Source organism: Hemiscyllium ocellatum, chromosome 2 (genome assembly GCF_020745735.1).
Source record: "Hemiscyllium ocellatum isolate sHemOce1 chromosome 2, sHemOce1.pat.X.cur, whole genome shotgun sequence".
NCBI lineage: Eukaryota > Metazoa > Chordata > Chondrichthyes > Orectolobiformes > Hemiscylliidae > Hemiscyllium > Hemiscyllium ocellatum.
Window position 1 is genome coordinate 41,921,317 of NC_083402.1, and position 12,872 is coordinate 41,934,188.

Genomic DNA, 12,872 nt, shown 5'->3' on the forward strand with positions numbered 1-12,872 from the left:
AGGAGGTCTAAAATACAATCCCAATAAGGTGATCATCCCTTTCGTATTTCTCAGTTCCGCCCAAATAACTTGCCTGGATGCATTTCTGGGAATATTCTCCCTCAGCACAACTGTCATGCTATCCCTTATCAAAATCACCACTCACCCTCTTCTCTTGCCTCCCTTTCTATCCTTCCTGGAACATTAAGCTGCCAGTCCTGCCATCCCTGAGCTATGTTTCTGTAATTGCGATGATATCCCAGTTCCATGTCCCTAACCATACCCAGAGTTCATCTGCCTTCCCTGTTAGGCCTCTTACATTGAAAATAAATGCAGTTTAATTTATTTGTCCTTCCTTTTTCTCTGCTTTGTCCTTACCTGCCCTAACCATTTGACTCGCTTCTTTTCTCAACTATACGAGTCTCAGATTGATCTCTTATCTCACTATCGCCCTTGGCACCCCCCCTCTCCTACCTTACTAGTTTAAATCCACCAGAGCAGCTCTAGAAAATCTCCCTGCCAGTATATTAGTCTCCTTCCAATTTAGATGCAATCCTTCCTTCTTGTACAGGTCACTTCTACCCAGAAGAGATTCCAATAATCCAAAAATGTGAATCCTCCCTGGCTTTTTCTTCCAACTAAATAATGGCTAATGTGGTGCCCCAATCACCCCGTGGCTCAACACTTTAACTCCCCCTCCCACTCCACCGAGGACATGCAGGTCCTCGGACTCCTCCACCGGCAGAACACAACTACACGACGGCTGGAGGAGGAGCGCCTCATCTTCCGCCTGGGAACCCTCCAACCACAAGGTATGAATTCAGATTTCTCCAGCTTCCTCATTTCCCCTCCCCCCACCTTGTCTCAGTCGGTTCCCTCAACTCAGCACCGCCCTCCTAACCTGCAATCCTCTTCCTGACCTCTCCGCCCCCACCCCACTCCGGCCTATCACCCTCACCTTGACCTCCTTCCACCTATCCCACCTCCATCGCCCCTCCCCCTAGTCCCTCCTCCCTACCTTTTATCTCAGCCTGCTTGGCTCTCTCTCTCTTATTCCTGATGAAGGGCTTATGCTCGAAACGTTGAATTCTCTATTCCTGAGATGCTGCCTAACCTGCTGTGCTTTGACCAGCAACACATTTGCAGCAATCTCCAGTCAACCAGCACCTCAATGATGTCTGTCGAAGGTACAAATATCCCCTCAGGAAGGGAGCCCAGCAATCACTTCCCTAGTTTCCTATAAAGTTCTGGAATACAAGTGATCAGATCCCAGTAATTTATCCATCTTTATGCATTTTAAGATGTCCAGCACCTTCTCTTCTGTAATATGGATCCTTTTCAAGATACCACTACTTATTTCCCAAGTTCTCTTGCTTTCATATTCTTCTCCGCAATTTGTACTGACATGAAATACTCATTTAGTATCTTACCCATGTTCTTTTACCCTTAATGTTTGCCAAAGCTATCTCACGACCCCTTTTTGCCATCCTGATTTCCCTCTTAAGTATACTCCTACTGTTTTTATACTCCTCTAGGGATTCACTCAATCCCCGATGTCTATACCTGAAATATGCCACCTCCTTTCTCTTGACCTGAGCTTCAATTTCTCTAGTTATCCAGCATTTCCTGCATTTACCAGCCTGGCCTTTCACCCTAACAGGGACATCCTGTCTCTGTACTCTCAATTTCATTTTTGAAGGCCTCCCAATTTCCAACCATCTTTTTACCTGTGATGACGTCTCCTAATCAACTTTTAAAATTTCTTGCCTAATATGCCAAAATTACTAATTTTGAACTTTCACTTATAGATCTGATCTCTCCTTTTCCATAATTACTTTAAAACTGATAGAATTGTGATCACTGGCCCCAAAGTGCTCCCCCATTGACACCTCAGTCACTTGCTCATTCTTGTGCACTAGGAATGATAGGATGAAGAATAGTCCCAACAGAGCCCTGGTTCTGGATGCCCATTCCTTAAGACATGCACAATTTTTACCAGGGCTTGGGAGAAGAAATATTTCACATATCCGTAATTTACATTTAAAAGTGCATTTTACTCAGAGGCAATTTTGGTCACCCAGGTATTTGAAACATAACATTTGGACTTTAGACAACTGAATGAAAGGACCAAACGTGCTAAAATCCAATGAAAAGGTCAATGTTCTTTTTGGTACAGATCCAGGTAGACCTATGGGATTATTATGTATCATCATGAGTATATGCAAGAAATGGTAAAGCTCTGTGTATCTGTCAAGCTGGCTAGTAATCTAAATTCCCTTCCCTTTTTTTTTGAAAGCAGCAGTCTGCCGTTGGAAAGAAGTACTTACACTTTCACAAGGATTTTGTTCACATTTCTTTACAGGATTAGTGCTGCTTGACTGATCCCACAGCTTATTATTACAGTTAAGGGCCTATAAATTCAATCTGACTGATAGATGTATAAGTGGTTTAATGTGGAGCCTTCAAGATACATTTTTGCTTTTAAGGGGATTGTTACTTGCTGGAACCTGTGTGAAGCAGCTGTCATCTCGATTGTATACGTTGGAAATGAATAACTAGATGTTCCATCACTACCTGAAGGACATACACCCAAATACAGAAGCTGGTCCTGACTGCAGGTGGCTGATCAGGAAGAGGCAAACAACTTCAACACAACACCAATGGAGTCACAATTCACTGGGGTGGGGGCGGGGGAGGGGTGGTGGGGTCCTGTGCACATTCATAACTGGCTCACTGCACCAAGGGGATTGTTAGCTTAGTTGGCTGGTTTGCGAAGCAGTGTGATGCCAACAGTACAGGTTAACTTCCTGAACTAGCTGAGGAGACCATGAAAGACCCATCTTCTCAACTTTGTCCATAACCAGAGACATGTTAACCCACAGTTAAACTGCCCCTAGTCGTCTCTATTGGGAGGGCAGCCAGTGGTCCTCTGGGATTATGGTGACTTGCTTGATAAGATATTATTTTTATAAGGAATTAAGTATTTGAAGGGATTTAAATACATTGCCTGTGTTTTTAAAGAGTGATTTTTTTTTAAGTATAGCGAAGTCTTTAATGGATACATGAACTATATTTTGTTTTGTTTCAGCATGGCTACTGAGGTATGCCCATAATGAATACTGGTTACATTGTAGAGTGTAAGGACAAAGAGAAGGAAGGATAAGGCAGAGGTGTGGGTGAGCAATGAATGCTAGAGGCATTTTTCTGTTTTACTGAACAAGGACGGAAGCCTCTTAAACAGCCTACACACAGTAACCCTGTACATATGATGTCTTTGGGCAGCAAGGCAGACTTCAATCCAACCATTTGGGACACTTTCCCCGACCACAACTCCACTAAGCCATACTTAAAGAGTCAGGAAATTTGCTGATTCCGCAAACCTGACTGGAGCAATATTTTAACCGATGGTTAAAATACAACATATTGTATATTTAAATGACATAGCCCACTTAAGGTGGTTCCCATTTGGTTCAAAATTTGCCTGGGTGAAACCCGGAAAAGGATGGAACGTTGCCTGGCTCCTGACTCATCATCCCTTTTAACACCTTGTGTGCACCTGAACATACTTCTCATTGTCTGGGAAAACTAGCCCACAAACCCCACAGAATGTTGAGACTCATGTATGGAGAATAATCAATTGAACAAAATTACGGAGGGCATTCACACTCATATGAATTGGTGGAAAAAAGGATCAAATAAAAATTTTTAAAAATTAGAATGTAATTTGTTGAAGTCAAAAGCTGCATATAAAATCATATGGATCATTCTTTAAATTACAGACTGCACAAATGATAATCACAAAGAACATAATTTACATTTTAATTGTAATCATTTAATAGGTCCAACGTCAGAATACTACATTAATATAAAACTTTGTCCGACTCAATAAACTTGTACCATCTCATGAAAGGCCTTTGCATTTCTTCAACATCTGAATGTTAAGTCACTCACTGCATTCTTGCTGCATACATTTAAAGGATTTCAGCAGAACTGGTGGAATAATTCATCACTGCTGCCAGTTAGGGACAACACATCCCACATTGAGATTACTGAGCTGTTAATGCCACCACATTCTGTACATCTCACTTTCTTTAAATTGCACTGTGGATGTTTTTTTCCCTGCAAGTGACAAATCTTAAAATACAAACCAATTAACTGAAGAAATGTTATTTAGATTGCATATGTTTTTTGAAACAATTTGAGCCTGTAGCAAGAAAACAATTAAATTTTATTAAAGTTGAATTTTTCTGCCCAACCCCTGTTATAGCAAAATTATTTTACTGTTCCTACTTTATATCCCTTTTGCTGACTGGTAAAATTAATGGATGAACCAGTACTCTAAACAAACAGCATGAGGGGTTTAGAAACAGTGCTGAATCCTGAAAACAGCACTTCAGGAATGACTGTCTCTCACTATTGAAAAGAAAACTCCAGCTGCATTTGAACATCAAACAATATTTTTCTCCAAACTTACTTTTTCTGTTGTGAAGATGTCATAACAGACTTGAATTCTGCTTCTCTCTCCACAGATGCTGCCAGACCAGACAGATTTTCTACAGCATTTCCTCTTTTACTTCCTGATCAAGATTTTGCTCTATAAACACTAATCAATGCTAATGGCACTTGAATGGAGTTATATTTGTAATTTTATCCCTTCTAATTATTAAGAAAATTTAGCGCATAGGAACATCATTACTGAGAAATAATTACTAATGTTTAAGCCTATATTTATTTTAGTAACAACAAACAAACTGGCTCCATAATTACTGGACTGAATATACTAATAGAAGAAGTAATAAGACCAACTAATACCAAAATTTGTTACTTTGAATAATATCTTGAAAGAATTAAAGATCTTTTCCTGGGACGTGTGTGTTTTATATGCTACTATTATGTATATTAAACAGATAGTACTCCTTCAAACAAAATTGCCAGTTTGAAGCATGAAATGTCTTGCATGTCTTGTCAAATTAAAACATAAATACAGAGAGAGAGAGAGAGAGAGAGAGCGAGAGCGAGCAGACTGAAGAAAGTATTGTAAACAGTGTCTGGAGATGCTCAGAAAAGCCAATAAAACCAGCCAGAAGACTAAAGATTTACAACTATGTAATATGTAAATATGAAGCCTGGATTGTGAAATTGCCCAATATGGAAACTCAAGGACGATGAATGTAATGACAGAATCTGACAAGAATATTTAATGTGAGTCTACATGTTCAGAATCCTTCTTTTGCTTGACAAGCACATTTTAAATTGACGAGCTCCAGGAAATGATTGTCAGTTCAATGTTGTTTGTGGACAGTACTGTACTGATACATTTGCTTCTGGTCACTTACTTTCAAACATTTTTATTGGGAGTGAGTTAAATTATAGACTGTGATATATATGCTTTGCACAGCCTTGTCTCTGTAAATACAAAGAATTGAACTTGATATTCCTGCCACATTCAACATTGCTGCCTTCAGTATCAGTCTATATTACTATTAATGCAATCAGCTTGATTCATTGTTCACTCAATTTAGATAAAATGTTTTTCACACTTAAGATATAATTTACATTAAGTTCCAATTCAGACTAGTTTTTAAAAAGAAGATTGTAAATTAATCCAAATGTAACTAAAATAATGCTCAAGTGGAAGCAGCAGTATCCTTCTGTCCACACTGCAATGCACAGTTTTGAGCCCTTCCTTCAAAAACTCTACTGTACTATACTGCAAAGAAGGTATAGGAAGAGATTCAGAGGCTGTTGACGAGATTCATTCCAGGTAGCTCCATGACATAGATCTCTGAGCACTGTAGGGTGTGCCCAAGGATAAGCACCAATACAAATATCAACTGCTGCGGTACGACCATCAATTCAGTGAGAGATAGTCTTTGGTCTGTCCAAACATTGTTGTTCCTCCAGTGCAAACAGTTTACCATAGCCCAGTTTTGCAGACTGGCATCTTCCTGTGTCTCCAGCTGCACGCTGAAGGATGCATTCAAAACCTTAAAGGGACTGCCACTGCAAAGACTTGATGGGGAAATGTCACTATCCATCTGCCACGGTATCCTGAGGAGCTGGAAACTGTGAAACCACACAGCTAGAATCTTTGTCATAAAAATTATATTGTAAACATTGCTTGTGACTGTGTTTGTACTGAGGCATCTCGAAGTGCCACATGCTGCACGGCAAGAACTTAAACTGCATTGCACTTTCGATTATGTCCAGTTTTAACTGTTATCGTATGTGAGTACCAATTTTGTTTTATAAATAAACTGTATATTTTTGGACAAAAAGCTGTATTGTCCTATATCCCTCTCCACAGCAAACCCCAAAAGCCTAACCATGACCATTATAACAAATTCAATTAAGTGTCATTTCTAGCAAGCATGTTCTGCATCATAGCTTTTGTTGATATCTTTCTTCAGTTGATATAGAAACAGTCACATTTGGCTTGTTAGTGTAACATAATATCATTACGCTAAATGAATCTATAATGATTCCCAAAGATTTTTAACTTAAGCAATAAATTGATTTACAACAATATTGCAGAATGTTAGCTGTATCATGACAAAGCAGTAATTTACATTGGTGCCAACAGAATGAATTGACCAAATTGTACCTTCTGTTACAATACAGAAGGAGTCCATTCAGCAATATTGTAGACTAACAAACTCACTGTGTCACCAAAGTCATTTTCTAAATGTTACTAAATTTCCGATGTCTGTAGAAAGATGTTGAGTGAAGACCAGACACCTCTTCATGAAAATATTTAAGTATTTAATGTTAAGCCACTACAACAGGCTTTGGTGATTGGCAGTAGACAGTACAAATTCCAAGCTGGTCTTAGGAGTTTTGTGGCCTGACAAAACCAGGAGCATATCTATAAATGAATCTCAATGTTTATTAATTTTATAGTTTGTCCATAGCCCAGACCATGATTGGTTTTGTTTTTAAAACAGTGTTACAATTTGTAAGTATTTTACACTTACTATAGTTAAATATCAAAATACAGTTCAAAAGGTCTAAATGAAATTTCAATTCCACATCAAGCCTAATTGCACATTAGCTGTGCAGTACCTAAATTTTGCCATCGATAATGGGTTGAATTTATCAATGTCTTAAAGCAAGGCAATCATCTTTATTCTGCTGCTACAGCAATACTGTTTACGGTCAACCTGGAAATTATTTCTGTCAGGATTAGAAAAGAGCGACTAAGAAAAAGCTTCATTATTTTTCCACTTTTTTTCCCCTTTAAATCTTGGCAATTTGTTACCGGTTTCTTTGTAACTCATCCAATGTCTCAGTGCTCTAGACAGCCATTTGTCCAAAGATTAATGTATCTCCTAATCAAAGGCCAATCTCGTTGAAGTATATTTTCAAATACTTGAAAAGTAGTGATCTGGATTCTATTCAGGGAGGTAACCTGTCTAGAAACCTGCCCCCATGGATACTCTTCTATTCTTGATTCAATCGAAATGGCTGGTTTCCACAACATGCTCTTGGAAAATTAACAAATATGGGAAAAACTTATTTAATTTTCTCTATATTGGCCTGATTGAGAATGGTCAATATTAATTTGGTAATTTCTGCAAATCTTGATCGATACATAACCTCAACTCCAACAGTCTTTCTCAACACTGGCATCTCTATCAGTCAGAATGTGTTTTCCCTTTTATTAGTATATGTTTTTCACTTCTTTTTCTTTTCCCTGTACAATTTCCTTACACCACAGGAAATAGGAATCCTCCAGTACCCTGTTTACACGATCATTCTTCTTATGCAAGCTATTTGTTTTTCTTACAGTGTGAAATGCCTTGGGGAAGCTTTCTACCTTAAAGTCACCTTATAAATGTAAGTGGTAAGTAATGAATAGTGGCAGGTTTTTCACCAGATGGCCAGCACTATGAAATTTCCAGCTGGAGTCACTTGAGGGGAACTCTAGCTGATTTTCTCTCTCTATTGCAAGGATTTTGAAATGTGTTAGAAGAAGCCTACTGTTTCCTTGTTCTGTTCTATTCAAGCACAGGTCCTGGAACCTCTGGCCTGTTGGATTTAATTCAATATCCAGCACCTTCTGCAGCTCATAAACCATTCAGGGAACTGATGTACAGTTTATTTGGTCACTATTTTCAAATATAGGAAATTGTTTTATTAAAAGGCCTTTGGCTATACAAAGGGAAATTGGCAATATAATAATCTTCCCTCTTTAAAAGTCATTAATATTTAAATCAAGTGCACATATTTAAATGCATTAATTCATCAACAGAACAAATATACCCTGGGAGGGATGCTATCAAACTGCAATATCTTCTCTCCTGCAGGCATGTTTCATAAATTACATTACTGTAACAAATGATAAGTGAGCAACGATGGAATTGCATGTGAGTGATGCAAGTGCCAGAGTCTCGGGCTTGTTTGTCATATTTCAACTCCATATCCCAAACAGATATTGTAAGTCATTAACAGTTTTGAAAAATCACTTTTATTCATTTGATTTTTCATGTAATGTTTGGCTTCACAAACTGCAGCAGCACCTGCTAGAACCACAAATGGAATTGAACATGCTTACAATAGCCCTCCTTATCACGCAAATCAATTAATGTTACTCAGTGCCTGGAGACTGCAGACATTTTGATGCTGAAATTCAGTTGAGGTTTCCCTGGTCTTTTACTGCAAATCCATCAAGGCTGTCATGGAAATGATGGGAATTGGTAATTCTGGCACAGTTACAATGAATGAGTATTGGAATCCCAACAAAATTCCATTTACATTATCTAAAACAAAATTGAATCCATGTGCAGTCTGCATTCTGTGCTACTTAATTTTCCGAAATTTCTAAGTTATTAACCAATGCATTGATCAAATAATATGCTTGTTACATGGAACTCACTGATGGAGTGATGAAAAATGAATAGCATTACAATCTTGCAAAAGATTTATATAATTCATAGCCTTGATGAGGATGGGCTATTTTATCTTGCAAGATCATGCATTCCAATATCTCTGAATTTTCTTTTAGTATTTTTAAACATGGTTAATATTTTTCATATTTTTAAACTCATGTATTTTTGAAAAGACAATAATTTTGATTGTGTTACTGCATAAAATAGTTTCAGGGATTGTCAGTCTCATCCCATAGTTATACTGAGCAATCCAAGATAAACTGTATTACTTTTGTAGTCCAGTGTTTCACAATCAGCTGCTACTTATAAGTTGGAGTGCATTTGCGAAAAAAACCTTACCTCTAACATCTGCTGAAAATCTAGCTGAATGGCGTGATACAAAGAGTTTGAGTTCCTGATCTAAGTTGCAGGCTATCAAATCTGTGTCCCAAGAGCGGATACCTGGAAAGAAAAGCAGCAACATCGGATTATTTCTAGCAGGTACCAGGATCCATAGTAAAGAAACCTTGCACAATCTCTATTTTAGGTTGCATTTGAAATGGTGGTAATTAAATGTTAACCCTCTGGGTGCAGACTTAAAGCTTGGTGCATGTGAACACAGTCTCTAAAGAAAAAGGTTTTTCTAAGAATTTACCTTGAATGCCCAAACATCACGAAAAGATTCGATGTCATTATAGAGTACATTGAAACAGCTCAAAAGTAACTTGTTAATTAAATAAAAACAAAATACATTGTCCAGGACTGAACTCTGTCAGAAAATTCCAAACTAAATTTTCTGTAGCTGGTAAAGGTAGCTAATCGCAGGCAGGACACTCAAAGTGCTACTGAAGTGCTTCTACAGCTGACCAATGAGCAATTACCCACACTGACTAGTGCTAATGTGTAGCCATAAGGTCCACACAGATTTGGCCTTGGTTCTAATGTCCTTAAAGGCTAACAAGTCTGATGACACTAACTTCTACATTGAAAATATGGACTTGGCTAAGACATGGGTGAGCCAATCCCATTCATATATTTTAAGATAAAACGGTGCCTGCACAGGACATCACAATAAAAAAGGGTAAAAAAGCACTTCACGCTTAACATTACAGTGAGAAAAATGTCCATTTCAACAATATGTCTCATAGTTTTGATGAAATATAACTTCACATAAGTTCATGATCATGACCACTAGACTTTATCAGACAGTTATGTCTTCATCAGTCTTCTTTAATTCAAGGTAAAATAAAGCAGCATAGAGACAAGCCACGTGTCCTCATAGTAAATCTGCCCAGAGAGAAGCTTATATGACTTGGTTGCCATGGAGACAAGGGACCATGTCAAAATTTAATGAAAGTAAAATGCAAGTATTAACACCTGGAAAGAAGAGAACAGGCTGTAGTGAGTGTAATGAGGTCAACCAAATAGATCTCAGACTATTAATTCCCTGCTTGGGGCTGGGGGTTAATCTAATCCAATCAGGGAGCTCTGGCTGAAAGATAAACAGGAGTGTTCGAGGTTTTGTTCACTAAGACCTAGTTCTAATGGAGCTGGATCAGTGTCACGGACTCTCCATGTGTAAATAAAGGGTGACTTGGTGACGGGATACAGCCTCTGTGGACTTGTTTCACAGGCAATATTCTTGCTGCATACAGACTTTCAATGTCACCCTGAGACATTTGAGAAAAGTACAACAGGTACTGCTGTGCTAAGCATGGAAAACACTTGATTTTGGCTTAACTTCCAAGCAGAGTACATGGGAGAAATGGGCCAACTATTCAAAGGAAGCTTGTGGAGAATTAAAGAATAAAATGTTGCTGCTGGAAATCCATTTGAGTATGTTCAGAAAAATAAGTGAAAGTGATTTTGTTTAAAAAGATCCAGAACAATTCACCCTATAGCAGAAAGAGGATATTCTGGAGGAGCTTAACTTTGATATTTTGCTTTAAATTTTTCCTGAAATAGAAAGCTGTGTTTCTACTCAGTGTGATGTAATATATAAAATGTCATAAAACTTAGGCTGTTTTAAGAAGTTAGAGAATAACCTTTCTGTTATTAAGTCAATTTGTCATATACTAACAGAGTTGATATTGATTTCAGATCGTTTATTCACAGCAAATGTCCTAAAATGTGAAATCTCATTGTGTGGTCATGTGTTGGTCACTGAGAAACTCATTCATAAACTTATGTAACCCTCCAAGGCTATTGGGACATTCACATGAAGGCTCAGCGAGCAGTTGCACCACTATCATCATCAAGTGTACACTTCAAGACTGATTAATTTTGATTATAAATGAACATTTCCTGTTCATTTATTATGAATATCCTTGATCAATATTAATATACAGTCTGCTCCTGTACCTAAGGAATTGGGAGGGCAGAATGGTGATTCCTTTAGTTATACCATAAAGGGACTGGAACAGATGGATGTCAATGTCCTTGACTGGCAGCGCAAAGATGCCTTCAAGGAGCATTCATTAATTCTGTCAACGGCCATCATCCCTCACAACCATAGAAAACAATTCTATAATGAGTAACAAAGTGGCCTTTATTCTATAATGCTGTACAATTCCTATTATATCTCTCATATGCTTTGAAATAGGTGAAGTTCCTTCATGGGAAGATGACGGTGTAGTGATATTGTCACTGGGGAGTAGACCAGACACTCTGGCGATTCTCTGGAGCCTGGGTTTGAATCCCACCACATAGATGATGAATAATAAATAATCAAAATCCTGGAATTAAAACTAAAATGGTCACCCATAATCCATGGTTGACCAGCACAAAAAGATTGGGTTCATTAATGTCCTTCGAGGGAAGAAAACTGCCACCTGGGTCTGGCCTACATGTGACTAGACCCACAGAAATGTGGTTGACTCTTAACTGTGCTCTGAAATGGCCTAGCAGGTCACTATGTCGTAAAAAACTGCTAAAAAGTCTTTAAAAATAGGAATTAGACAGGCCAGGCCACCTGCTATCAAATAAGGCACTGACAACTGCTAAGACAAACTAAATCAACACTGCAATTGAAGGAAAAGACTCCACAAATGTCCTTATCCTCAATGATGCGGGAGCTCAAAGATGAAAGGATAAGGCTGAAGCATTTGCAACCTTTGATTCAGTCCATATGATATTGGATACTGCAAAGGCTATGGCAATAGTACAAAACATATGCTCCTGAACTAGTTGTACCTTTAGCTAAGCTGTTCCAGCAACAATGCTGGCATCTACCTAACAACATGGAGATTTGACCACATATGTCCTGTTCACAAAAGACAGCACAGATCCAAGCTAGCAATTACTGCCCTATTAATCTGCTCTCAATCATTAGTAAAGTAATGGAAGGTGTCATCAACAGTGCTTTCCAGCAGCACTTGCTCACCAATGCCCAGTTTGGATTGCACCAGTGTCATTCAGCTCCTGACCTCATTACCACATTTGGTTCAAATACAGACAAAGAGCTGAACTCAAGAAGGGAGGTGGGGTTACTGCCCTTGACACATTTAGCTAAATGCATTTTCAAAAAGCCCTCACAAAGTTTACAATCAGTGGGAATCAGAGAGAAATATCCATTGATTAATATCTTACCTAGTACATAGGAAGATGATTGCAGTTGTTCAAGGTCAGTCATCTCAGTTCCAGGACATCCCTGCAAGAGTTCCTCAGGGTAATGCCCTAGGCCCAAACCTCTTCAGCTGCTTCATCAATGACTTTCCCTCCATCATAAGGTCAGAAGTGGGTATATTTGCTGATGACTGCACATTCATCACTTCTCAGATACTGAAACAGTGCATGCCCTAACGCAGTAAGACCTCAACAACATCCAGGCTCAGTTGATAAAGTGGCAAGCAATATTCAAACCACACCAGTGCTAGGCAATGGCCACCTCCAAGCAGAGAAAAATATAACCATCACCCTTGACATTCAATTGTATTGCCATCACTGGACCTCCACTATCAACATCCTGGAAGCTACTGTTGACAAGGAACTGAACTGGACTAGCCATAAGTACCATGGCCACAAGAG

At 38.6% G+C, this 12,872-nt stretch overlaps 1 protein-coding gene across 1 annotated transcript in view; it reads right to left on the bottom strand.

Moving 5' to 3' along the window:
- map1b (microtubule-associated protein 1B) overlaps positions 1-12,872 on the bottom strand; it is a 123,177-nt gene that overhangs the window by 105,756 nt on the left and 4,549 nt on the right. The window contains exon 2 of the mRNA XM_060836221.1: positions 9,207-9,308. Coding sequence (XP_060692204.1) covers positions 9,207-9,308 — 102 coding nt within the window. The remainder of the gene's footprint in view (positions 1-9,206; positions 9,309-12,872) is intronic.